The sequence below is a fragment of the Numenius arquata genome, chromosome 24 (assembly GCF_964106895.1).
Source record: "Numenius arquata chromosome 24, bNumArq3.hap1.1, whole genome shotgun sequence".
Taxonomy (NCBI): Eukaryota; Metazoa; Chordata; class Aves; order Charadriiformes; family Scolopacidae; genus Numenius; species Numenius arquata.
In genome coordinates this window covers 470,662-496,192 of record NC_133599.1, presented here as the reverse complement: position 1 = coordinate 496,192, position 25,531 = coordinate 470,662, and the positions used below count along the sequence as shown (strand labels likewise).

Here is a 25,531-nt window from a genome sequence, read left to right as displayed (position 1 = left end):
AGCCCCTTGTACCCAGGAGGTGCCCCGTTTCCTGCCCATTGATGGTCATTAACTCACAGAGCAGCAATATTAAATCTGTCTTTGGAGTATTATGCAGAGGAGCAGTGCTCTGGTTCTGAAGCTCTCTAGTAAATCACAACTTCTTTCAACCAGTCCTCATGTGATCTGATCATTGTCCCTGTTGTGTTTTTGAGGAAGCACTCTGAAAACGTTCCTCTGTGCTTGGCAGAATTCTGTTTTAATGGAATTCATAGTCCGTTTTGTTTAAACCTTTGAGAACAGAGCCCTGTTCTTCTCAGAGGTGCACATTGAAAGGACAGAAGGCAAGGGAAGTTCTTGTACAGCAGGGAAAAAAAAAGTATTTTGCAATGAAAAATTGAACAGCACTGGACCAGATTGTCCAAATCTGCAGCAATGTTGGTTTTGTTAAATGTGATGGGGAAAAGCACCACAACGAAGGTAGCGAACCCTCAGGAACTGGTTGTCCAGAGGAGTAATGAGCTGCCACCGTGTGATGGGCTTCTGCTCTGCTTTGGTTTAAAGGGTTTTTCAATGATATAGGTCAACTAGATTACAGCCAAATTTTCAGAAAAGCTGAGCACGTGCAGCTTTCACTGATGCTCAAGAGAACTTACCAGATTATAAACGTGCCTGATTTTCACCTATGTTTAACATATATTTGGTTAGAAGACATCCAAAGTAGAGAACTCTGTGAAGGGCTCTGTACCCCCGTTTTCCACGTCTCGTGCTCTCTGGTGACATCGTCCTGTCTGTGGAAATGGCCCAAACAAATTGAGACAGAACTCGCGCTTTTGTTCTGTTTCTCCTCAGCTCCCTCTGGCTGGCTGTCACCGCTCTCAGCCGTGCCCTCGCTCGTATTTTCAGAAGGGTTTCTTTTTCTTTTTTTTTTAACATGCTCAAAACCACATCCAGCCACCAGAAGTGACCCCGGCAGGAGTTCTGGGAAGCTCTCTTGCTGCGTGCTCAATTCCCTAATAAAAATCATATGAGCAGTCAGGAGGGAGGTCAATTGCTGAAATTCTTTTCCAGCAAACAACAGATGATTCCTGGTCTTTATTTTTTAGATTAAAATATTGAAGTAAAAATATGTTCATTTTTCTACAAATAATTTTTAGATGAAGGTTTACTGTCAGTAGAAAACTGTAGGACTGTAGTTTTAAAATCACTTGTAACTGTTTTTATGTAAATAGATACTTTATGTTTCTGCACAAAATGAATTTGCTTTTTGACTTCAGTGTGTTTCTGTTGCTGCATATTACTGTGTTCATCAGTTAAGCAGTGTATAGAGTAACGACAATTGATTTTCAGTGTTTTACTTCTCTCAGACTGTTGCCCAAGTCTCTTTATGGCACGTTAGTGAATTTCAGGCAAAGTAACAAATCTGTCTTTTTCTTTGAAAACCTGGGGCAGGATAGAAATTTTGAACTAAACGTGTTGTGATGTACAATAGCATCTCTGGCAGAAAGACAGTGTGGGGATAAATAAGTTTTGACTGTTGATTGGTTTTTGACAGTGCTGACTCTTCTTTAAGAAGAGAAGTTACAGTTCAGGTCTTTCACTGAAAATACCTTAAATAGGTGCACAAGGGCAATGAAACCCTCAGTGCAGTGTCACCGTTCCGTGATCTTCATTTCTCCTTCCTCACCAGGTAATTTTTACGGCACTCCGAAGCCTCCAGCAGAGCCCAGCCCCTTCCAGCCTGATCCAGTGGATCAAGTTCTTTTTGACAATGATTTTGATACTGAAACACAGAGGAAAAGAACCACATCTGTCAGCAAAATGCAAAGGATGGACAGTTCTCTCCCTGAGGAGGAGGAAGAAGAGGAGAAGGACGCAGTTAATGGCAGCGGAGGGATAGGTTGGTTGACAAGGGGAGAAATTCCCTGCAGTATTGTAGGGATGGATAAGAACTGTACAGATAACACTCGTGCTTGCTTGAACCGCTTCCTTAGTTTTGGTAAAGTTTGAAGGCAGTTTTCTATTCAGACTGGTGTTTTTACAGGATTTTGAAATTATCTTTTAAAAAGAAACAGCTGTTCTCCCACCCAGATGTGCAATTGCATCACAGAGAGCAGTGCTCAGTGGAGAACACGCAGTGCTGGGTATCGGCCAGTTGCATGAGAAGGAAGGAAAAATCTGTGCACTCTCCAAATAACGGCATCCTTTGCAGAGTGTATTCCTGCCCTGTAAATGTTAGTGTTTCATTTTGGGGAGATTGCTGATTTGTGTGCAGGAGACTGGAGCGAAACGACTGGTTTAAGGGACAGCCCTAGCTCATACTGTACAGTTTTCAGGTGATTTTGGTTAAGGGAACTGTCGCACAGCCTGAAACTGCCCGAAGGGGAGTGTGTGGAGGGAAGTACAGCTGAGCACGGTGAGCCTGGGCTGGTGGCGTGTCGGAGCTGGGCAGGGTGTCCTTGTCCTTGGGCTGTCACCGTTCCTCATGGAGGGGGGGGCACTGGTGGCGGGGGGAAGCCATCACGTTGCATTTGCGGATGATTCTGCCTGTGAGTGTCTAAGGCAGAATTATTGAGCAGACCCCCCCTAATCTTGCAAGCTCCAGGGCACGTCCCGGTGGCCAGGCAGGTGGTGGGGGCAAGGTCTCGGACACGGTGGTGTGAGGGAGGGCACCGAGAGTGACCTCAGGGCTGGAGGGTGGACACTTGCGTTTAAAGTTTTCTGCAGAGATTTTGGGGATCTTTTTCCTCTTGTGGCTTGCGGGAGGGTTATTGGCAGTTTGGGTCTTCTCTACGTTTCATTCTGGTGCTTTGAGGAATATTAGTAGGATCTGGGGGGGGGGGGTTGATGGCATTACAAACACTGCTCTCTGTGTGGGAACAGCACCAAAGTGTAGTCAACTTGGATTTCTGCCAGCGCTGATTTTTCAGCGTAGGCTCAGACACATAATACAAGGTTAATTCTGTTTGGCAAGGGAAAAGCAGAGTTCAGTGTTTTTATGTCAGCTTTTCAAAGTTCACAGCTGAAAAAAGTAGTGGAAAAATGCACATCACATACAGGGACGTGTTTGACATCCACTCGTAGCCAGATTAAGAGGGTGGTTCTTGGTGAGAAACAACATAAACAGCTGACAAATAGTAACACTTTCCCCGAACAACTGCAGAAAACAAAGAAAAACATTCAGATTCTCCTGACTGGATGAAACCTGTTCCCAGCTACAACCAGACAAGCAGCTCCATGGACTTCAGAAATTACTTGTCGAGGGATGAAACCCTGGAGCCGCTGCCCAAGAACTGGGAGATGGCCTACACCGACACGGGCATGATCTACTTCATCGAGTGAGTGGACCCACATGGAGGGGCTGCTCTGCCCCTCGGGGGGGAAGTGCTGGTGGGCTGTGCCTGGGAAGTTGCTCTTACTTCTCTCTCCTGCTCTTACTGCTTCTGTTTCTGTATGAAATTTCATGTATTTCTGCTGTTCTGTTCCTCACTGCTAGTCACCTATGCTGCATACTTGGTACGATTGCCATCGCGCAGGAAAGCCTTATGGTTCCACGTGCAAACTCTGTTTGTAATACGAGTTCTGTATCTCACAAAATACAAGGCTGGGTGGGTATTAGGTGAGGTGTAACATCTCGTAAACCTTCACTATGTCAAATTTCTCTGAAATCCGAGAGCTTGTTTACTCTTTCTTCCTTGGCTGGGAATGCTGCTTGAAAACACAGACAGCACAGATTAAACCCAGGATAGGAACGCAGCTCGTATGTGCACATGGGGAACAGCCTCATTTATTAATTTCTAAAGGAAACAAACACCTTACTGAGATTTAAGCAGAAGAAGAGGCTAAAAATGTTGTTTCCTTTCAGGTAGAAACAGCTGATATTCCCACCTGAGCTCTTGGGGGAGGGTGTTTTTACCTCTAATATTTCACATCTGTCCTGGAGAGTGTTCAATGTGCTCCTACCTCTGAGCATCATTGTTGCCTTCTTTTAGCATTTTATGGTGTGACTGAGGCACAATTAAAGGTCACATTATCTTAAGGCTACAGTTTGCACATGGTAGTAAACATCTAAAAGTCAGAGTAAAGCAAAGTTTCTTCAGTCTGAGGGGGTTCTCTTACCTAATGGTGTGTTCTGCTCCACAGTCACAACACCAAGACAACCACATGGCTTGATCCGCGGCTCTGTAAGAAAGCCAAAGCTCCCGAGGACTGTGAAGATGGAGGTGAGATGTTTAGAATTCATGTGTCACCTGCGGCTGATAAATGTCGGAGTCTGTCAGAGCCGGACATGATCTGTCACTGCTGTGGTGGGAGCTGCTTCCAGGTGCAGGGGACGGGAGCAGGGGGAGCAGTCCTGAGTGTCCCCGTCTTGGTGGCAGTAGGACTTCAGCTAAGACTGGGGAAGTCCACAGTGTGTTTTCCCTGGAGCAGTAGAATCTGGCTGAATGGTGGGTTTATCTGCATTCCTGAGACAAGAATGAGGTGTTTTGTTCCAGTAACCATCATTCCAGGGAGAAAGCTGCATGTGTTAGTGACGATCTCACTGGAAATTGTTGTGTGGGTGGAATGTGGCAGGAGGAGAAGGTCCATAGGTGCTAGAATATAGGACTAATGAAGAAGATACAGCACGATACCTAGTGCTAATGATACCTTTTGCATGGGACATGATATAATATATGAATGCATAAGTAGAGGGACTGATCTGACTCCCTTCAGCTCTTCACGCTGTTGCTTCGGGGCTTATGGGTCAGGTTGATGATTGGCCTGTGGACAATTCCTGCGACCATTTCCTACACAGTCACGCAGTTTAGTCAGCCAGAAAAGCACAAAATAGCTCTATCTTCAGCAAATGCCTGACATGTTACAAAAGCTGAGGCAGACTCAGAATAGCCTGTCGTCTCCTAAACTGCACAGCCTGACAATCGCGTATTCATAATGACGCCAGCTGGAGCCATGGGCGCGTACGGCTGCTTATTAAACATATGTGCAGCTCACCACGGGATAAAAAGAGCACTTTAAACAGAGAGATGCAGGATATCCAAATGAACAACATTTAAATGAATAGACCCACTGGGTCTTTTGTCAAACCCTGTGGAGTGATGCTGGTATTAATAATTGGGAACATGCTGTCATACGCTGGGAGAATTCCTGTTAGCACCAAACTTGGGGCAGCCTCAAACAAGATGACATGGCAATATTATCCTGCAAATGTCGAACTACCTGGCTGTATCCATTATGCTGGTACTTAACATTTCCATGGTCAAGATAACTCGAGCAGTAAAGCTAGAGTAATTGGACCTCTGTGTTACCTACTCATCACCTTCAGTCAGTAATGATCTGCTGCTGGGCACCGTCTTACCAGACTTGGAATTTGCCATAAAAAGGAGCTTTTCCCATGTAACTGTCAGTACCTGTATCAAACAGGTAATTTTTTTATTTCTCCCCTGGCTTTAGGGATGTCCAAGCCACGTCAGCAGCGTGCAGTGGTGCAGGAGCCGTCCAGCTGCCTTGGATGTGCCCACCCCAACACAGGCACTGCCTGGGTTTAGGGTATCTCACTGGATTGTAGACATGGGGGCGAAATAGCCTCCCGTGGAGGGGCTCATCCTGCTCAGCACGGAGGGCTGTGACAGTTCTGAGTGAAGTGGTGTCAGAATGCAGTGAAATGTCTTGATGTTACTGGGAGGATAAATAGAGGCGGCATTGCTTCTGCCAGGGGCTCTGAAACAGAAGGTTCAAGGGGAGTGGAGATGCCTGGGTTTACAAGCTTGGGCTGAGATCCTGAGGGGCATTTATAGCTCTACTTTGTGGTGTATTGGGGGCAGAAGCACCGTGACCATATTCATATTGTATAGTTTATAAAGTCAACAACTATCAAATCACATTAATAATTTATAGTTAGATTAGATAATGTCTTTTTCTTCCCCTGTATAGGTTTATAGCTTAGTTTGTATCTTGTCTTTAAGTTTATTATATGTTTAAAGTGGTGTGATTTTGTTGAATACAAGTCTCCTCATCAGTGGAACAAAGAGTGAGAGTTACAGGGCTCCAGAGTCCCAGGAACAGGCTGGTACCCTTCGTATGTGGGACCTCCCCCAAACAGATGGGGGGAAGAATAAAGGACTTGTATTTTCCTCGTATTTTTCATGAGTCTGTAATCTGTCCTCTCATTCCTCCATAAAAACTCTGATATTTGTAGATAGTTTTCCACTGTAATGGAGAACTCTGTTCTTTTTGATTGCAGAACTTCCTTATGGGTGGGAAAAAATAGAAGACCCTCAATACGGAACATACTATGTTGAGTAAGTGCTAATTGTTAATTGGATGTAGTTGTACCTTGAGCGGAAGGTACTGAAGCGCTGGATGTCTGGTGTGTCTGGGCTGTGGTGCAGCGGGAGCATTAACCACATCCCGCAGCAGCAGCCCCCGAGGCAGTGAGCGCACGGACACGCTCTCCACCGGGGAGGTCCGAGCTGTGACATCGGTGACTCATGAGCCGGTTCCCGCCGGGGTGGGAGTGCGAGTGGCAGCCAAAGCCATTCATTAATGGGAATGAGCTGATGTCATTTTTGTTAGCTCTACCGAAGGTGGGGTCGCTTGATTTAAGAGTAGTGCCTGATAACTGCAAAAGAGCAAGAGTAACTTGTATCTCATCGCTGTCTTTGAAGAGCTGAGTAAATAACTACTAAATTGCTGCCAGAGCCCTTCTGAATCTCCTTCAGGTCAGAGTAAATGAAGTCTCCCTTTAGCCATGGAGAAGGAAATTAGTAGAGTTGAAAGTGTTAGCTTCAGAGAACAAGCTCATGGGGCTTGACTTTGCGAAGCCAACCCAGGCATTTAAATTCTGCTCAAACTTACTGGTTTTTCCCACTCTGCTGTACTGCTCTGGCGTCTGCTCCTAAAATGGTGGTGTCTGAGTTTGTAAACATTGTAGATAGATGGAAGCAACACATAACGAAAGAGAAAAAGCAGATTTTCTCAGTTCTAATTTATTACAACCTTCTGAAAATTACCTGATAATTACAGGAAGTGAAATTGTATTGGCTCTTAAAGTAAATTGCGTTGTTGAAAGAATAAAAAAGCTTTCAGTGTTGATTATGATCGTTTATTGTCATTCCTCCAGAGCACTAAATCTGAGATAATAAAAAATAGTATTTGCAGAGGTATCTTTTGTGGTTGAAATTTCAGCTTTCTGCTGAAATCCTGATCAAGCTTTTGTATGTCTGCAGTCACATTAACCAGAAAACTCAGTTTGAAAACCCGGTGTTGGAAGCCAAAAGGAAAAAACAGCTGGGACAGACTGACATTGGCTCTTCAAAATCAGGTACCGCTGGACGATACGTTCTTTGTCACCGGTATCTTTATCTGCCACTGTGCATCGTAAGTAACCGATGCTGGAACTAATCAAGGCATGAGCCTTGTCTTTGTGCTGGCCATTGTGGTATTGCCCTCCCAAATCTGCAGGGTTTTTTGAATGATTTTTTAAATGTTAAAATTGCATTGAGACCATAAGACTGCTTTAAAATAATTCTGATTGTTCCAAAGCTGGTTGTCATGAGCAGCTTTTGAATATACGGAGGGTTAGAAGAGCCAGGCAGGAGATGCAGGTTAAACCACACCTCGAATTTTTATGATTTTGATCTACTTTAAGCTTGGTATAGGGGGTGGAGTGTAAAATTGGGAACTACAGGTGGGAGCTTTCGTTCCAGTGCTGTTGTAGTCTGTTCTACGGTCTTGGAAACACTCACTTTCCCGTTCACTTACCTCAGTTGTGAAAGGAGCATTACAGTGTCCTGTTTGCTTTCCTCCGTAACAGTGCTGAGGTCAGCCAGTGCTAACCAAACAAATCATTAATCTGTATTACACCCTAAACCCAAACAAACAAAGACATTACCGAAACTAACCCTGGTTTCCTGCCTTCATGGCTCTTTATTCCGTAACTCCAAAGGAGCAGAGAAGACTGTCTTCACGAGAGACCCAGCCCAGCTCACGGGAGCGCTCATACGGACGGCACTGAAAAAAAGTACCATGGGCTTTGGCTTCACCATCATTGGAGGGGACAGACCTGATGAGTTCCTGCAGGTGAAGAACGTGTTAAAAGACGGCCCCGCTGCACAAGATGGGAGAATTGCACCAGGTAAAGTGTTATTTCTCTAAACTCCCGGTTCCTGTGCTGCTTTTAGAGAGTGCAGCTCCTGAGGCGCAGGAGGTTGGGTGACTCCATCCACTCTGAAAATGACCCCTCGCTCAATGAAATCGTTTCCAGTCTGTCAGAGATCTGTGCAGAGCCGTGGCTCAGAAGCAGCATTCTAGATACAGATCCACTTTGAGGACATTTCTGAAGATTTCAGTAGTTCTGCTTCAGCCAGAACTTTTGGATTCATGGTTGTTTATAGAATGGCTTTTTGTTCCCTCTCTATACGGAAAGTAAAAATAGTGCATTTGAATCCTGGTCTGTGTTGTGCCTTGTTGCTGCCAAGACACATAACACTAAATTCTGAAACTGCAAGAAGCCTGCAGCAGGAAGGAGCAGGCAAAGCTGTGGGCACTGGGAAGGGAGGGGACGAGGGGCCAGAGCACCTGCAGCCCGTGAAGAATGGCACGCTTTGTTGTTACACGTTTAATTAAGTTACCTGTAAGCTTACTGTAATGTACGGTTTACATACTGTAAAAACCAAAATGCTTCTTTAGGTATCACATAAATGCCCTTTCTCTTCAGAGAAGAAGGGTTCATGCTTTAGATGATTTAGTACTATTTACTAATGAGATGAAATGAAGGGATTTCCCGTCCGTTGCTGACCCGTTGTGTGAGCTGGTTTGTGCGCGGTTCCTGTTCCCCTTGGTGAGATTGAGGAGGACCCCGCAGCGCGGCGGTGGGGTGGGAGTGTTCCAGTGAGGGGATGGGGGTCTGTTCCTGCTGCAGGTCGTGCCATAAGAGAGTTCTGTTTCACTCATTCACAGGCATTTAGGAGAATAGACCGTTTGCTGGGAATATTGTATTGCACATGCAAAGTTTCCGGATCAAAATGGTGCAAATTATGGAAAGAGGTTTCAGGATCCGGAGCCTTCATCTGCTTCAGTTTGAAAATAGGAGGTTAGCCCTGTGTGGGCACAGTGTGAGACACAGAACGTGTGTGGGCACAATCCGAGTTTAAGTTCAGCCAGTCCTAAAATAAACATAGGACCCCCCCAAAAAAATCCGATTTATTCTGGGTGGAGTTTAGAAGCTGTACAATACGAATTAAAGGGGAAGACATCTGCTTGCAGGGGTGTGCGTGTGCTGCTTCATCTCCTCTGCCCGGACAATATCATTTTTTAAATCTGCTGCAGATTAAACTTTATATCTTTAGTATGCTGTGTTCTGAGATGAAATAGAATAAATGCAAAGAGGAAATCCTTTATGCTTTCTGGCAACAGATCGCCAAGAGGTGATGGCCCAGCCACTGCTCGTTACTAGTTTTGGAGACTGCAGAGCAATTCCCTCCTTGGGCTTTGCTCAGAGCCTCCAACGACTCTGGGTGGGTCTGGGTGCTTTTGTTTCTGGTTTTGATGCTGTTGAACTTTCGTTTGTGACAGGGGATGTCATTGTAGACATAAATGGGAGTTGTGTCCTGGGCCATACCCATGCAGATGTTGTCCAGATGTTTCAGCTCGTTCCTGTCAATCAGTACGTGAACATGACTTTGTGTCGTGGTTACCCTCTCCCTGATGACAATGAAGACCCTGTGGTGGACATCGTGACAGCTACACCGATCATTAACGGACCGCCTGTGGCCAAGGGGGATGTGTGTGTGACCAGCCAGGATTTAATAGCAGGAACGGTTGTGTTGGACCAGAATGGGAAGATGGGCCCTATGTTGGTCAACGGTCGTCTCAATGGCCCTTCCATGGACACAACTGAGCAGAGGATCTCTCTTGCCTCCTCAGGAGGCTCCCAGCCGGAGCTGGTCACCATTCCTCTCATCAAAGGTCCTAAAGGCTTTGGGTTTGCCATTGCGGACAGTCCTACAGGACAGAAGGTGAAGATGATTTTGGACAGCCAGTGGTGCCAGGGCCTTCAGAAAGGGGACGTAATCAAGGAGATTTGCCATCAGAACGTGCAGAGCTTGACACATCTGCAGGTGGTGGAGGTGCTGAAGCAGTTCCCGGTAGGAGCAGAGGTGCCGCTGCTCATCTTAAGAGGAGGTAAATTTACAGTTGTCATATATGGTTATATGCTTTTTAAAAGTCCTTTTTAGTACAATACCTAAATCGTGTCCTGTCTTGACGGCCAAGTAGCAGCTCATTACGTCTCTGAGCTGTTATGTTCCAAGTTTAATTTATACCCCTGAGGATTTGGGGTGAGAGCATGTTGCTAAGGGTTTTTTTCAGAAATTTTATTGTGATATGTTTATGCGCTATCTCTTCCAAGTGTCTGGGGACCGTTAAAGCAGAAATGTGGTCTGTAGCATAACACAAAGCACATGATGGATAGAGTTTTCTGAGGCGCTCCAAGTGTGTTCCAGTAACTGTAGCTGTAATGGGCCGGTGGTCACAGGAGACAGGAGGGAGCACCAGCGATGAGGTGGAGCTGATCGCTGGAAATACCAAGATAGTGCTCATTTTTGCATTTGCATAGTTATACCTCTTCATTGACTGTCAGTCACAGACAAGAACGTGTCTTCTCCCCAAAAGCTGACTAGTGGGTAGTGTACGTTTGCCAGGAGCTGGGGGAATTAGGAAGCAACACGTGGCTGCTGAGCGTCCCTTTAGGCTTTTCTTGCAGCCTGGGAGCGCCACATCAGTCAGTCACTGGCAAAAATCTTCAGGTCTGTTGCTGTATAAATGCTGCTATTCCTCAATCAGCTGAGGAAATAACTAGATTTCTTTGGCAGCAAGTGAAATTCCTCAACACAAATTCAGGAGGTCTCTGCACCAAGGAACTGCTATGTGATTCGATTGACCAGCATCGAGCAAAAAGAGAAATAGATGGTTTTCGTTGTTACAGAGCTCGCAGTTCTGATTCGAGACTTCTCTGAAATGATGTTTTTGGTCAACTGAACACTCACTTTGCCGCTTAAAAGAGGAGTGAATAAGCAGTTATTATTTTCAACCCGGGAGGAGCTGATTATATTGCATTAATGCTGTGTAAACTTTTGGTGACCTAGTATTGAAATCGCTTTCTACATTGTATTTTCTTCAGGTCCACCCTCACCTACCAAAACTGCCAAAGGGGTGAGTATTAGCAATGTATTTAAATTTGTTTCTGATGGAGCATATTCAGGGGGTTTTGGTTGCAAAACAGACTCATAAATAGGGTCTACTTAACACAAGAGAATCCTTTGAGTTTTTTGAGTTGTTTAATGGAGGTGATGGATATCTCTTACTGCTGGGAAATCAAGAACACAGCAAAGATCTTGTGTGATGACGGTGTAGTGTGGTTATGATTTTAAATATGACATTGCCATGTAAGTTCTATCATTATTTCCCTTTTTTGCACTGTATTTGAAATTCCTGTCTGTGTGCACTCTTTGACCTGCTTTTGTAATCTCGTCTCCTCAGGATGTCAGTCCCTGTGGTAATCTGCAGGATGGTTCAGCAAAACCACATCTACTTGGCTGGCACGAATTCATTGTCTTAAGTAACGGCTGTCAGAGTGCCCACTAAAAGGGAAACAAAATACAGTATTTATGGCTTTTTCATTGCTAATTACCTGTATTAAAGTGAAATGGGATTTCTAAAGGAGGTTTATGGTACTTCGATACTGTTCAATCCTTGCATAGAGTTAATGGGCTGGCTAGTTCTCCCATTTTTGAAGTGCTTGCTTATCTTTGAATCCATATTTTCAGGAAGTCTCTACATAGCTGTGCATTTCTAGTTTGATACTCATTATTCTTGGCAGCTTGATCTGTTGCGGTATCTTTAATATATATTAGCTCAGTAAAGAATCCTTGGGCTTAATAAAATCCCTTCTGATTTGTTAATGCTGATAGTAATGCATCTTTCTGTCCTGAGTGCTTCTTGTACGAATGAGGCTGGTCAGTGAACAGAGCTGTTCCTTTAAAATGTTTCTTGTACAGAAGAAATTATTTCATTTTAGGAAGAGCCCATGTCCAAGAGGTACATGTAGCTGCTTTTCCTCTCTTTGTCCAGCTGTTGAGTATTGAAGCTGTGTCCCAGCAAGGGACAATGTGAGCATGAGACAGGCTGCACCCCATAAGCTTTGCAGGTTCCCTTCCTTGCAGCCGTAGAGCTGCCCACCCCAACGATCTGGGGTAAATCCCTGTGGTTTGGGGGCACGGGGCTTGTCAGGCTCCCGTCTCACCTCACTGAAAATCCTTCAGGCTCGGGGCTGGCATCCCGGCACGGGCAGTACCAGCTTCCCATGGAGCACTCGATGTTCAGTGGCATTAAGCAGCGTGGCAAAATAACTCAGTTAAAAAGGGCAAGTTCGTGTGTTTGTAAACATACAAGAAGTGTCAAAGTGCTAAACCCCTCGGGGGAGTTCTCTCCACTCGTTGTAAAAGGGCATAGCTAAGGCTGTTCTGCTTGTGCTTCTGTTTAACACGCACAGACACATGCAGACGACCATGTTCCAGTTTCCTGGGTTTCAGCCCAGAATAAGCATTTGGAGTTACTTCAGTACATCATCGACTGGCAATTAGGCTGGGAGACCACAAGGATGCTTGGTCTCCTTTCTTCATGAATTACTAATAGGAGTGTTGCAGCTATCAGGTCATAAAAAAAAAATGCACGTACTGAATTACTAATGCCTGCACTACCCGAGTGCATTCCGCCTGCTCGGTATTCGTAATGCGGCAGCAGCCTGGCCTTGGGCACACGCGGGTGCTGGTGTTTGGCCGTCCCCACCGAGCCCCTTCTGCCCGTGGTCCAGAGCTCGGAGCTCCGGCCGGGGCAGCCGGTCCCGTCCACCCTGTGTCATCCTGCGGCCCAGAGCCAGCAGGAGCTGGTGGCTTTGCTCATCTCCGGGCATCGGTCATTTCAAACCCCTTCTCAGCCCGGTGGCCGTAGAAACCCGGCCCGAGGAGCAGACGTCAGTAGTGCGGTCAGACACGTGCGTGGGAAAAGCTGCGTTGAGTTGTGCAGTATTCCCCTGTTCCCTTGTTTTGCTCCGCATTTCACCCCTGTGTGATGTTTGTTGTCTTTGCACACCCACATACACGGGTGCCATTACGTTTGGGCTAACGCGGTGTTGTGGGGTGTGTTGCAGAAGGACAAGCAGGACAGCTCGGGGAGTCTGGAAGCTGTCGGGGACCCCATCCCTCAGCCCATGCCCTTCCCTCCCACGGCCGTTCGGTCAGGCTCTCCTAAGCTGGACCCTTCGGAAGTCTACCTGAAGTCTAAGTCTATATATGAGGACAAACGTGAGTACACCAACTCCAGCTTGGAAATGCTCGGTTAAGAAGGAATTTTTTCTTTGCCATATGTGTGGTAAAACACTGTGACTTTGGTATTGAGTTTTTTAACCTCCTGTCAATAAAACAGTTCAAGAAACGTGTAGTTCATACAGAAACAAGAAACTGTGGAACACCTTTTTTAAAAAAAGATACAATATGTTTCAGCCATATTTACAATAAAGCAGTTAATCACAGAAATGGGCTGAAGGATGACCTGGGAAGTAGACCCGACCATTTCAGAGTCTGTAGGAGGCAGCTCTGAGCTGTACCACAGACTGGTTTTATCCGCAGCTGGGATCTCTCCTTTGGCATTTGTCAATCCATCCTGTCCTTTTCCAACCTTCTCTTGAAAATTTCTTTTTCCATTTTGGAAAGAGAATGCCTCTGAAAATGTGACTGAATTATTTACTCTATTTCTGTTTATTGTGTTCTCTCCATAAAAAGAGTCAGAATGTACCACCAAAGCATAATCTTTCAATAATCAAGGATAACTCCTTACATGTTTTGAAATGTTGCTTTGTCTCAGCTCCAAACACAAGAGATTTGGATGTTTTCCTGCGAAAACAAGAGTCAGGCTTTGGTTTCCGGGTGCTTGGAGGGGATGGACCGGATCAGCCTGTAAGTGAAGCGATTCACGGTTTCCTACATGTCACCTTTCAGTATTGCTGCTGGGTGACTCCTGCTCTGTCAGCCTCTCTTTCTCCCCTCTTTCTCCCTCTCTGAGAACCTCCCCTCGTTCTGAGCAGTTCAGTGATGGCAGAATTGATAATTCAGTAACTGGTTGGACTTAGATGAGCCTCTGCTTGGGAGTAATGGCCAGGGAATGGGGGAGCTGGAGGCAGAGGGGTGGACGCTGGTGCGGAGCCCCCCGGGAGGCTCTGCCTCCAACTGCAGGCTTTAGGGACGCCCCGCTGTTTCCAAACAGGCAAAAATTGTTCTCTGGGAAGAAGGGCTGGGGCCTGTACAATGTGTTGGGGGTCAGGCTGTCGAGAGGAAAAGCTTTTGGAATAGACACTTATCGATGGCTTTCCGATTACAGTTATGGAATACAGGATTGTCCGTTCCCAGCTGTGATCCAGTCCTAGTCTGTTGGGTGGTTTTTTTCCTAACATGCATTTATAGAAAAGGAAGAGCAAACCCAAAGAATGTGACTTCTGTGGCACTGTGTAGCATTTGTGGTGTTTGGTTTCCATAACAGCCGTGGGTCGGTGTTGAGCTCCCGTCATGGATGCTGCGTGCGGGTGAGCCCCCCACTGCTCACCTCCGACAGCTACTGGCCATAATTACTCTTAATCTTTCATTTGACCTGGCTGTGATTGTGGCATATGAAATAGCATGGGCTGTTCTTATCTCGTTATATTTAGTAGCACTTTATGAGGTGGGGGTAGACAAAACTGATAAAAGGGGAGTGCAGCTGCTTGAATTCATTATCTAATCACCAAAAGCTGTGCACTGAAAAACCTTCAAGCGTGGAGCTGTCTGAGCAGCTTTTCAGAAGTGAATTTGAGTTCTTTTGAAAGCTTTTACTTCTTCCCCAATTACTCTGGCCTAGTCTTGGTTAAAAAAAAAAAAATAGAATAAGTAGAATGAATGACAGAGGCTTTTCAGTAATGTCTGGGAAATCATACCTATGTAAGTGCACAGTGTATGCTTATGTCAAAAGTTGGTCTTTTTAGCAAACTGACAGATCTCCTCAAGAGAGGGTGATAATTCCAGAATTCATGGAAATAAGGATTAAAATCCCCCTTAACAGTGTATTTACTGAATGCTTTGAGCCCCTAGATCGTATCCACTGAGTCAGCCTGTGCAGAGCACGTTTGCTGGCTGTTTCTGCTGGAGCTGGACAGTCAGATAGTCTCTAACGATATATTCCCAAACGTCTTCATCTCCTGCCGACAGATCTATATCGGGGCCATCATCCCGCTGGGAGCAGCAGAAAAGGATGGGCGGCTCCGAGCTGCAGATGAGCTGATGTGTATCGACGGGGTCCCTGTGAAAGGGAAGTCGCACAAACAAGTTTTGGACTTAATGACCAGCGCTGCGCGGAATGGGCAGGTGCTGCTCACCGTGCGCAGGAAGATCTTCTTCGGTGGTACGTGTCCGTCAGTCTGTCCAGAGAGGGCAGTCTCTTTTCTGTACAACATGCTGTATTCTCAAGTCTTTTGGCATCTATGTGTAGTGTCTATGAATAAGTGGATTCAAACCAGAGATGATTCGGGGCAGCATCTTGTGATTCTGCAGTTTTACAGCGCTGCCCAGATAGGCAGCGCACAGGAGATGATTGTCCCTGAGGTGATGATGCTGATGGTGTGAATGGCAGAGCTGGGGTGGAGCTCAGGAGAACTGGTGATGGTCCCCCGTTCCCATTAGTGATCAGTATTGCTTTTCCATTGCTTTATTCAACCATTAATTCTGAGTATATGCGAGTAAAAGGAAAAAGTTATTTTTAAGATCAATTCTCGATTCCTTTAAGATGCTTTCTGATAGACAGACTGCTTCAGGGCCACAATTTTGTAGGTTTCCTAAAAGAAAGTCTGGCTTCTGTCTTTAAACTGCCTCTTAAAAACATTTACGTTGTTCCGAGTAAACAGTTGTTCCTCACTTAAGATAGCAATAGCTGTAGTTTGTAGCTGCACCTCTGCCAGAGATCTTGCACTTGCAGCATGCAGAAAAGCCACAATATTCTTCTACTATCAAAAGGCTGCAGGTCGCTCTGGCAGCGTGTCCCCACTGCCAGGGCAGTGCAGGCCGGGGTGTAGCAGGGTCTCCCTGCAGAGCTCTGAGCACCTGGAGAGGCTCTGGGCTTCAAGTGCCTCGTCCTGCCTCTGATTTCTGTTTGATCCAAATTGCATTGTTAATAAACTCACCCCTTACTTTCCCCGGCAGTGTTTCCTCACGCTGGCACTGAGATGTACAGTTTTGCTGTAGTTGCTTGTGAAAACAGCAGTATTGGTTTTTCCTTACTTGTTGTTTTCTGTTACCCGCAAGGGGAAAAGCAAGCGGAGGAGGAGGAGTTGCAGCCTGTCCTGACGCAGAACGGCTCTCCCCGACTGAATCGGGTGGAGTTTGCAAACCAGCAGCCCCCGGAGGTCTATGATGTCCGTCTGCAGCGGAAGGAGAACGAAGGCTTCGGCTTCGTCATCCTCACCTCAAAGAACAAACCTCCTCCGGGTGGTAAGTGGCGTGTTCTGCCGGCCCGTGGAGAGGAGTGTGCGCCTGTCACAGGGCAGTCTGCAGGACAGAGGCCAGGCTGTGGTGATGTAGATTCTCACACTGCATTAATTTGTAGGCATTTTAATGGAAGTGTAGTTTTAACCTTGGCTTTATATTACCTAATCAGGGAGAATTTCAAATTTGGGGGATCTGAGAAAGCAGGGTTACCTGTGTGAGCCCTCGGAATAGGAGCCAGCTCAGTGTGTTCACCCACAAACGAACTCCAGTCACTGACATTAAGGTACAGATAACTCCCAAAGTCCTTATTCAGTTCCTTTAGTTCCCTAGTGTAACTCACCCTCCTGAAAGTTCCTCAGCTGGTTCCAGACACACATTGATGGCTTGAAAGTGTGTTTGTGTTTTATTGAGCCTCAGAAAGTTTCTTTTGTTTTTCCACTTCATTTTACTGCACAATAAAAAAACAGCAGGAGCACAGGAAAAAAACTGTTTCTAAATAACATTGTGCTGAATTCATACAATGGATCTTTGGAGTGTGATGCAGCCTTGGCTCAGATGGTACCTTTTCAAGAAGGTTAAGGCCAGCGCCGTGGAAGCTCTGGGCCGGTGGGATGGTGCAGGGAAGGGTCAGGCACGGAGCCGCTGTTGGGTTCCGGTGACAGAGGCAGGACGAGCTGTCACCCTCCCGCGTGTGACTGTCCCCCGCGTCAGTCACTGTGGGGGTGGCGGTGTGCTATCTGGTCAGTCGGATATTACGAAAAAATATGGTAAGCAGAATTATTCTATAATATGTTGGCGTTCTATTATAATATAACTGTACTACAGACAACATTTTTGTCTGAAAATGTGCTGCAAATCCCTATTTATTTGATACTACAACTGAAACCAGTTCCAGTGCTGGAAACATAAGCCCTGTGGTCTGGGCTGTTTCTGACACACAGGGAGAAGGAGACACTGGTGCCTCCCTGGACTGGGGATGTGTTCTGTGCAGAACTTTTCTGGGCCACAGTTTGTCATGAAACTGCTGTGTTTTTCTCAGGCCACAATACTTTAAAACAAGTAATCAGCAATTGAGTCTGCAGCCCTGCAGTGCTTTGCTCGGCACAGTTGGCTCTTAGGTTTATATAATACTTAAAAAAACAGTCTATTAAGGGAAGTGTAATTAAAATTTAAACTCATGGTAAATGCTAGAAGGCATCAATGTCTGTTCCTTCACAGTAACTTCTGCGTGTGCTAGCTCATTAAAACAATCCTTGATGGCTTTTTAATCTTGGGTGGCTGATGATGCTGTGAAAGTGTTTCGGATTTGCTGTCATGGCTTTGAAAGGGCAGCGGATAGTCCTGGCAGGCACATAGTGCTCCTCACCTCTCCCATCCCTCGGAGAAAAGCCTGTTTGGGAGAGCAGCACCTACAGAAAACAGGTATCCCTCAAACCAGGTACCCATCAAACCCACCTCAGGCTCTGGAGACATGAACGGGTGCTCACGTGAAGCACCGGCACAAACACTTGTGACACGTGGGGGTCGGTCTGGAGAGGTGTTTGGAAATGAGCTACAAAGGAGCAGTGAGGCGGTTCCTTCACAGAAGAGCCCTGATGAGATTTGGGGAGGACAGGAGCCAATTTTGCTGTGCTTTCAGGCGTGCAGAGGAGTGAGAGGCTGGTTCAGAGGCGTGGGGAAGCAAAGCAGACTGATGTGCTGGGATGGGATGGGGATCTGCTCTGCCAGGGCCACGCTGGCGGCTCCCCCAGCTGCTCTCTTGCCCCAGTTCTGGGCAGGCTCCCCGCATTGCGATGGCATCTCGCTGGCTGCTGTCATCTGCAGTGCTGATGTCGGGGTCAGCAAACCGTGAGAGGGGGTCTGTCCCCGGACACCGTGGCAGGGGCTGACCTGTCCATTCTCCCTGCTGAGCAAAGATTTCTTCATTCTCACAGGCTTTTCTCGTACTGGCAGTGCCACCCTTCAGAGCAGGAGCGGTCTCTGAGGTGACTGGGGCAGTTCTGGGCCTGGGCGGTGCTTATCTGACGTGAATGTTCACCATGTTGCTGTACCTGTTCTCGGTTCCCTAGTGATTCCTCACAAGATCGGGCGAGTCATAGAGGGGAGCCCGGCCGACCAGTGCGGGAAGCTGAAAGTGGGCGACCGCATCTCGGCGGTGAACGGTCAGTCCATCGTCGAGCTCTCACACGACAGCATCGTGCAGCTCATCAAGGACGCGGGCAACGTGGTGACTCTGACGGTGGTGGCTGAGGAAGGTAAGGAGGGAGCGGGGCCCTGGCAGCTGGATGGGCCCTGCCACACTGCCGGGGTCTGACCTGTGTAACTTCTGAAGTTAATTCACTTAAAGTAGAGTATTTTAAGATGTTTGGGAATTCAAGAAGGGAGAGTGAAGCTCACCCGTTTGCTCTGGAAGAGCTGAAGGCAGGTGGGGCAGAGAGAGACAGCTGCCAAGGTGGTTATACTGAGAAGTAAGATGCAAGTATTAACCACAGGATGCAGGCTAAGAGAAATTCTCATGGTTTCTCACGTGAGAGAGAGCAACTGCTGCTCCCACAGAAACCTGTCCTATCCAGACCTTCCATTCTTCAACCAAAGAGAAACAGCCTCTCCTGGGGGAGTTGCAGCCGACACAGGACGATGCTCTTGCTCCAGACAGTGCCCATCTCTCGCTGCCAGGAGCTGCGTCCCAGAGGAGGGACGTGCTCTCAGGAGCCCACGGGAGCAGCTCTGCCCGGCAGAGCCAGGGAGCTGGAGGGCGGCAGGAACACAGGGACACCCCCTTTCCTGATCCTGTCCATTTGGGCACTCCTTTTCCTTCCTGCTATGTTACAGTACTCAAATTGCCAAGTGCCACATCCCCGGGATACAGCAAAGTTCTGTCTGCCCAGTCTGCCCTTTGAACAGTGGCCACGTCCCACCATGGACACCAGGCTGGGGTTCTCCTGCGGAGCCTCCCCAGTTGCGGGCACGTTCCTCAATGCAGCAGCTGTGTCACCCGAGCAGCAAAGGGGGTGTGTGTGACTGCAGAGTCCCAGCTTCAGGGACCGTGTTTTTAATGGAAGCTCCCATGCAACGCTGCCTTCAGCGTGGTATTGTTCCTGCACAAACAGTTCACTATAAATATGGAAAATCCAATCATTTGAAGAGAAAAGCTGTTTTCCAGCCCTGCTTACCTCTGTGCTTTTCTGGGTTGCTGCTTGTGGGTTTAATTAAACTCGCTATCATTATTTTGCCAGAAAGTTGGCTTTCTTCACCTTTTAAATAATAAATACTTGTGAATAAAGCCAAGAGATCACTCTCTAATTTCACATTCATTGCAAATATTTAACATGCTATCTCAGCCTGTAATACAGAATTTCAAAGACTTAATTTTCCTTTTTATTAGTGCTTGAAACAGAGAGACTTCTATAAATTGTTATTTTCCTATTGAGATTTTAATTTTTACCAAATCTAATTCATTGTAGTTTGAAGGGACACACCTCAAAGCAGTTGCCCAGGGCTGAGGTCTGAGTTGGTTGCATTAGATCTGCTTCTCTGGGGCTCTTGATCAGCTTTGTTTTCCAAAGAAACTTTCTGAATATAACATTTTTGTCCCTTATTTATGCATGACCTTACTTGAACTCTGTGTAAGAACTTACCTTTTCTCACTTCATTAATGACAGACTTGGAGCCAAAACATAGAAGTAAAACAACAAAGAGAGGGGGGGCAGGAGGTCAGTAGCGGGTGATAAAATGAGACTGAGTGGTCAGAAAAAACATGTGGCTTCGAGGGGCTGGAGTTGGCGTGGGTCAGACGTGGAGGATGTCATGGGTCAGATGTGGAGAACGTGGTGGGTCAGATGTGGAGGATGTCGTGGGTCAGACGTGGAGAATGTGGTGGGTCAGACGTGGAGGATGTCATGGGTCAGACGTGGAGGATGTCGTGACAGTGAGGGAGAGCAGCAGAACCTGTTTCACAGCAATGGAAATGTGTCGCCCTTAATGTTCTCCTTGGTGTGGCCAGAGAATTGGGGTGCAGGTCCCTGTGCACCTTGAGCAGCGGCAGACGGGGGTCAGGGGGTGAGTGGGGGCTGCGGCATTTCCCCGCTGGCTGCAGGAGGAGCTGGGCTTGGCGGGGGTTAGCACTGGGAGATGCAGGATGCGACCAAAGAGAGAAATGCCCCTTTTCCAGAAGCTGCTCAGTGTCACAGGACACAGACCCTCGTCGGGGGCTGCTCCCCCCGCACCAGCTCCAGTGCCGTCCCCTGAGACTGAAAATACACCCCGTGCCCCTTCCGCTCCCTCCTGACCTGCGATCCGTACGGATAAAGGAGTCCCACTGCAGGCGCCAGAACACATCCTCTAACATTTCTCACAAAGCAGGAGCCTGTCAGCTCCTGTCGCCTGTGAGCTGGGAACAAAAGAGCACGGGCTGGGGAGAGGCTGGGGAGTTTGTACAAACAGATGGCATTTTTCTTGCCTGTGCTTCTAAATTAAAACTCTGAGTATAAACCAGGAGTAAAAGTTGACATTTTGTCTCTAGAGAAAATCCTCTCCCGGGCATGTCATGGGGGTAGCAGCGAGCGGGCCTGTGAAGGGCGGGAGAGGTCTCTGTACCCCAGAAATTCTGTCTTATAACGTGCATTGTGTTTTCCTGCCCTTAAAACGCTCGAGCGCTTTGTCGATCTTACTGGGGTTTGTTCTTAACTGAGAGGCGCAGCAGTGGGGTGCACTTGACAGAGGGCAGGAGCATCCCTGGTTTGGGTGCTTGGGATTGTTTTTTAAAACCCTTATAAGCAGAAGGAGTTTATTAGTGTATAATTCAGCATCTAAGTTCATCTTGGGCCACCTCTTGCCATTTCAGGTTCTAGCTAAGAGGCAGGGTTTGCACAGCCCATGGCCATTGCTGTGAAGTGACAGAGACATTTTGTGTCCTGAAACATGTTTTTTTCATAAATGCACTGGATTCATCGTAAAGTGCATGATCGCTGTGTTTTGTGTGAAGGGAAAATAAGCTATTCTAAAGGATTTTATTAAAATGTCATTATAGTTTAATTTTTACTTAGCCTTTGGGAGAAGGCAAAACAGTTTAAAGTTCTCTCTGGTAAGCTGTCAGTGAACCAGTCCCTCCAGTGTGGTGGGACCAGGCCGTGACCTTTCCTGTGGCTGCCCAGTAGCAAACTCTCAATTTGTGCCTTAAATGAGATGACGGTTTCCCTCCATCGTTGGGGCCTTCACCTCCGAATCCTTGTCCTGCAGGTCCTTCTTCTCCTCTTGCCTTTAAAAAGCGATGTTCTCATTCTCAAATGGACGTTATTCTTCAGCTCTTACAAAATTGTATTATATTGACTGTCCAAAACAACCTCATGAATCTGACTATCCCTGATCCCTTCTGGTCTTTACCACCTTGCAGAGACCATCTAAAACCCTGCTCTTCATCTCTGGTTCGGTTAAAATTGTGTTGTTTTTCTGAGGAAAAGCAGTGTGGGTAAGAATAAAATTCCTAGGAATTTATTCCATGGACCCAATGAACTGCACTTGGGTTCCTGGGTATGGCGTTAGACCTTGGAGATCCCTCTTTGTCTGTGGCGAGCGCGGCTCGGCCCGGGGGGGACCACAGCTCCCTCGGGGACCGTAGACACCGCTTGATGGTCACCGTGGCCCCGTGACAAGTGCTCTCTCTGGGGAGCTCTCTCTGACTGTGGGTTTTGTTTGTTTTACAGAACACCGAGGCCCTCCATCGGGAACGAACTCGGCGCGGCAGAGCCCGGCTCCGCAGCACCGGCCGCTGGCCCCGGCACAGCCCAGCGCCCCCGGCACCGGCACCGACAGGTACGGGGCTACTGGCCAGGGGGCCAGCGGGAGCCGCCTCCCCAGAGGGGCGGTTAGCGCAGAGGTGACAGCCCTGTCCTCTTGCCTCCCGCAGGGCAGCTGCAGAGGGTGAGGCTGGAAAAGAAGTGGCAAACAGCTACAGGATGTCCTGGCCCGAGCTCAAGCACCCGACGCCCTCGGAGGCTGCGGCTGTCGGCAGCCGTCACTCCCAGGTACAGGTCACCTCCCCAGAGTGGGTTTGCTAATGTTTTAAATTGGATTATCTCCTTAGTATAGTTGAATACTCATTATAATTGTAAAAGAAACAGAAAATGCTTGCAATGGGGCTACTACAGACCCTTTGACAAAGTTTCTTAAAGAAATCCCATGCATACCTGAAACTTAGAAGGAAAAATGCTGTGTATGTTTAGACTCAGAATGAAACCCCTGCACCTGCTCACACACGGGTTGTGGTGAATTCCCTTTAAATCATGGATTGCGTGTTTCTCAAAATATAGAAATGCATGAAGCATTTTTCCAGAAAAATATGTACAAATCTACCTATTAGTGCTCATCTTTTTCTCTCCAACTTTCTGTGCAGAATCCTGGCTGTTTCTTGGTGGAGCTGGAAAGGGGCCCCCGAGGGTTCGGGTTCAGCCTGCGTGGGGGGAAGGAATACAACATGGGCTTGTTCATCCTCCGGCTGGCTGAGGACGGGCCGGCCGTCAAAGACGGGAGAGTGCACGTGAGTTGGTTCTCCCTAATCAGCACTCCCTAATCAGTTCTCCCTAATCTCCCTAATCAGCAAATTCTCCCCTCGCACCTTGCTGTGCAGGGGACGCGTCCGCGCCATGGTGGTGTCCCGAGGGAGCGTGGCCCTGGCTGGAGCCGCTGGCCATGGAGGAGCAGGGCCACCAACCCCGTGCTGGGTGTCCCGGCAGCCCGGGCACTGAGGGGCTGCGCCCCCCCAGCCTGGGGGTATTCACAATTCGCAGTTCAGTTTCCACCTTATTTCCACCTCAGCTGGAAAGTGGTGCCATTTTCTGGCGATGCTTTAGAAGGGTGAAGAGGAATTTCTCAGGCAGTCGTGGCAGCAGAGCACGGCAGGAGGCACGTCTGTGGTGCAGAGCCTCCTGTCCTGGCGATGAGGAACCAGCCAGTGACCGCCCTTGGCAGAGACACTGCATTTAGCAGGTGTCTTTAATGGCTAATTTTATGCGCTGGTGACATCCACTGGCTGCTCCCCGCACTGCCGGATGGGCTTCGGGACCCTTTCGGGGGGGGCTACTTCAGCCCCTTTCCAGCAGCCCGCAAAGGTCACATGAGCTCTAATTACCTGCCCAACGCCTCTGTAAGTTGCTAATTGGCCTCAGAGACCTCAGTACTGATAACTGCGTAGTGATCTCCTACCTGGAATAAAAAAATCCTTTCCTCCCTTGAAGCCCGTTCTGGAGGGGAGCGCCCAGCTCTGCCCGGCGCCAGGAGCTGCTGTCACTGTCCCGCTGGTGTGACAGGGCTCGGCCACTGCCCCAGGGCTACGGGGTTCATCCCTACACCCCCTCCACACGGTGACCAGAGCCGTGGCTGCGTCTGTCTCATCCCTGTAAACCAGCCCCAGATGAGTGTAAGAATCTTCTCCTGGGCCAGCCGAACAGGAGACCTTGGGGGAGGGCTCTGAGCCGCCGCAGCGTCACGGAGCGGTGCTGCTCTTGCCGTTGCTGAGTGCGTTTTAGCATGAGAGGGAGATAGAAGCATCTGTCTCATTTTTTTTTTCTTTCTAATTTAAAAATGAGTTTACGGTGTCAGAGATAAACTAACCTGGTTTCTCTTTTCTTGTCAGGTTGGTGACCAGATTGTTGAAATTAATGGAGAACCCACCCAAGGAATCACTCACACACGAGCCATTGAGCTGATTCAGGCTGGAGGGAATAAAGTTTTGCTGCTGCTGAGACCAGGGACCGGCTTGATACCAGATCATGGTACGTTGTGTCGAGGGACCCGGGCCAGGGAGGGGGGTCTGATGAGGAGACTCTGGGGCTTCTTCACTGAGGTAGTTCCCAGTTCCTGCATTGACAGGCTGCAGGTGTTCTTATTTATTTTAAAATATAAGGAATATTTTTTGGTAAAATTAACACATGGCAAGTACCTAGGAATAGTACACAGTGTGAAATTACTGCATGTTTGTATATTTTACTTCGCTGGTTTTAGCCTCCTAAATTAGGGAATGCTTTGTTTTTCAAAGCCCAAACTTGGGAAAGCAGGAGAGAGGCACCTCTGCTCCCCAGGTGGACTCTGTTGGTTTAAGGTGTGAATTCTGCATCTACAGCAGGAAAACACAACTTTGTAGGCAAAAAAAAACAAAAAAAGAAGGACAGAAAAGCAAATACTCACAGGATTTGAGCTCTGAATTCAGCTGCTGCTCACAGAACTTTAGGAAATGCTCCAAAACAACAAATCTGCAAGACCTGGGGCTGTGGTGGGACTCTAAAGCAAAGGACACCTCTCCAAGCACAGGTTTCAGTCCTTTAACCCTTGATGCTGACACCAGGATCCTGATGGCAGACTTCTGGAGTTGTAGGGTCGCTTTTTCTGATGAAGAACTTTTCCATAATAGTGACCAAATTGGAGTTTATCATCTGAAAATTTTAAACACAGTTTGGACAGCGGAGAGTTCGTTGTGTTCAGTCATTTACAGGCAGCAGCTGGCAGCTCAAGGGATGAAATCTGCTCAGAACATTCTGCATTTCTTTGCTCCAGGGAGCTGGAAGATGCCCCATAACATCCCCATTCTCCCCTGTACAGCCCAGTCAATCTGGAATTAGCGCTTGGCACCGGAGGAGCCTGTCGCCAGCCGGGGGCTGCTCTCTGCCATCCCGCTGGGCTCCCGGCTGCTGCCTCCTTCTCTCACTGAATGACCTTGTCGTCAGGGGTTCACGTTAAATATAGTGCTCCTCGTGCTCTTGGGAGCTCCTGCCGAGGTTCTCTGTAGACCCAGCATTTGCAGCTGGGGGAGGCGACAGCGTGAGGGCACCCCCGGGCTCTCCTTCCACAGCTCCCAGCGTGAGGTGACACCGGCAGCGACGAGTGGTGCTTGTCCTGCACCACGGGCTGCGCTGTAGTTACCTGGATCGCGCCTGGCCTCTCCTTCACGGAAACCTCCCCAGTCCGAGGTAGAAACAGAATCGTAGATGGGT

At 47.8% G+C, this 25,531-nt stretch overlaps 1 protein-coding gene across 3 annotated transcripts in view; it reads left to right on the top strand.

Annotated features, from left to right (window-relative positions):
• MAGI3 (membrane associated guanylate kinase, WW and PDZ domain containing 3) overlaps window positions 1–25,531 on the top strand; it is a 64,260-nt gene that overhangs the window by 34,874 nt on the left and 3,855 nt on the right. For 2 of the 3 annotated variants that reach the window (XM_074163254.1, XM_074163253.1), the window contains exons 4-20: window positions 1,670–1,879; window positions 3,143–3,317; window positions 4,123–4,202; window positions 6,224–6,281; window positions 7,209–7,303; window positions 7,928–8,116; window positions 9,556–10,164; window positions 11,162–11,193; window positions 13,190–13,343; window positions 13,903–13,994; window positions 15,276–15,465; window positions 16,365–16,550; window positions 18,617–18,802; window positions 22,250–22,358; window positions 22,453–22,570; window positions 22,939–23,082; window positions 24,178–24,316. In XM_074163254.1, the coding sequence (XP_074019355.1) occupies window positions 1,670–1,879; window positions 3,143–3,317; window positions 4,123–4,202; window positions 6,224–6,281; window positions 7,209–7,303; window positions 7,928–8,116; window positions 9,556–10,164; window positions 11,162–11,193; window positions 13,190–13,343; window positions 13,903–13,994; window positions 15,276–15,465; window positions 16,365–16,550; window positions 18,617–18,802; window positions 22,250–22,358; window positions 22,453–22,570; window positions 22,939–23,082; window positions 24,178–24,316 (2,766 nt within the window). Of the gene's footprint in view, window positions 1–1,669; window positions 1,880–3,142; window positions 3,318–4,122; window positions 4,203–6,223; window positions 6,282–7,208; window positions 7,304–7,927; window positions 8,117–9,555; window positions 10,165–11,161; window positions 11,194–13,189; window positions 13,344–13,902; window positions 13,995–15,275; window positions 15,469–16,364; window positions 16,551–18,616; window positions 18,803–22,249; window positions 22,359–22,452; window positions 22,577–22,938; window positions 23,083–24,177; window positions 24,317–25,531 lie in introns of all 3 variants that reach the window. The other variant, XM_074163252.1, reaches the window with a different exon arrangement.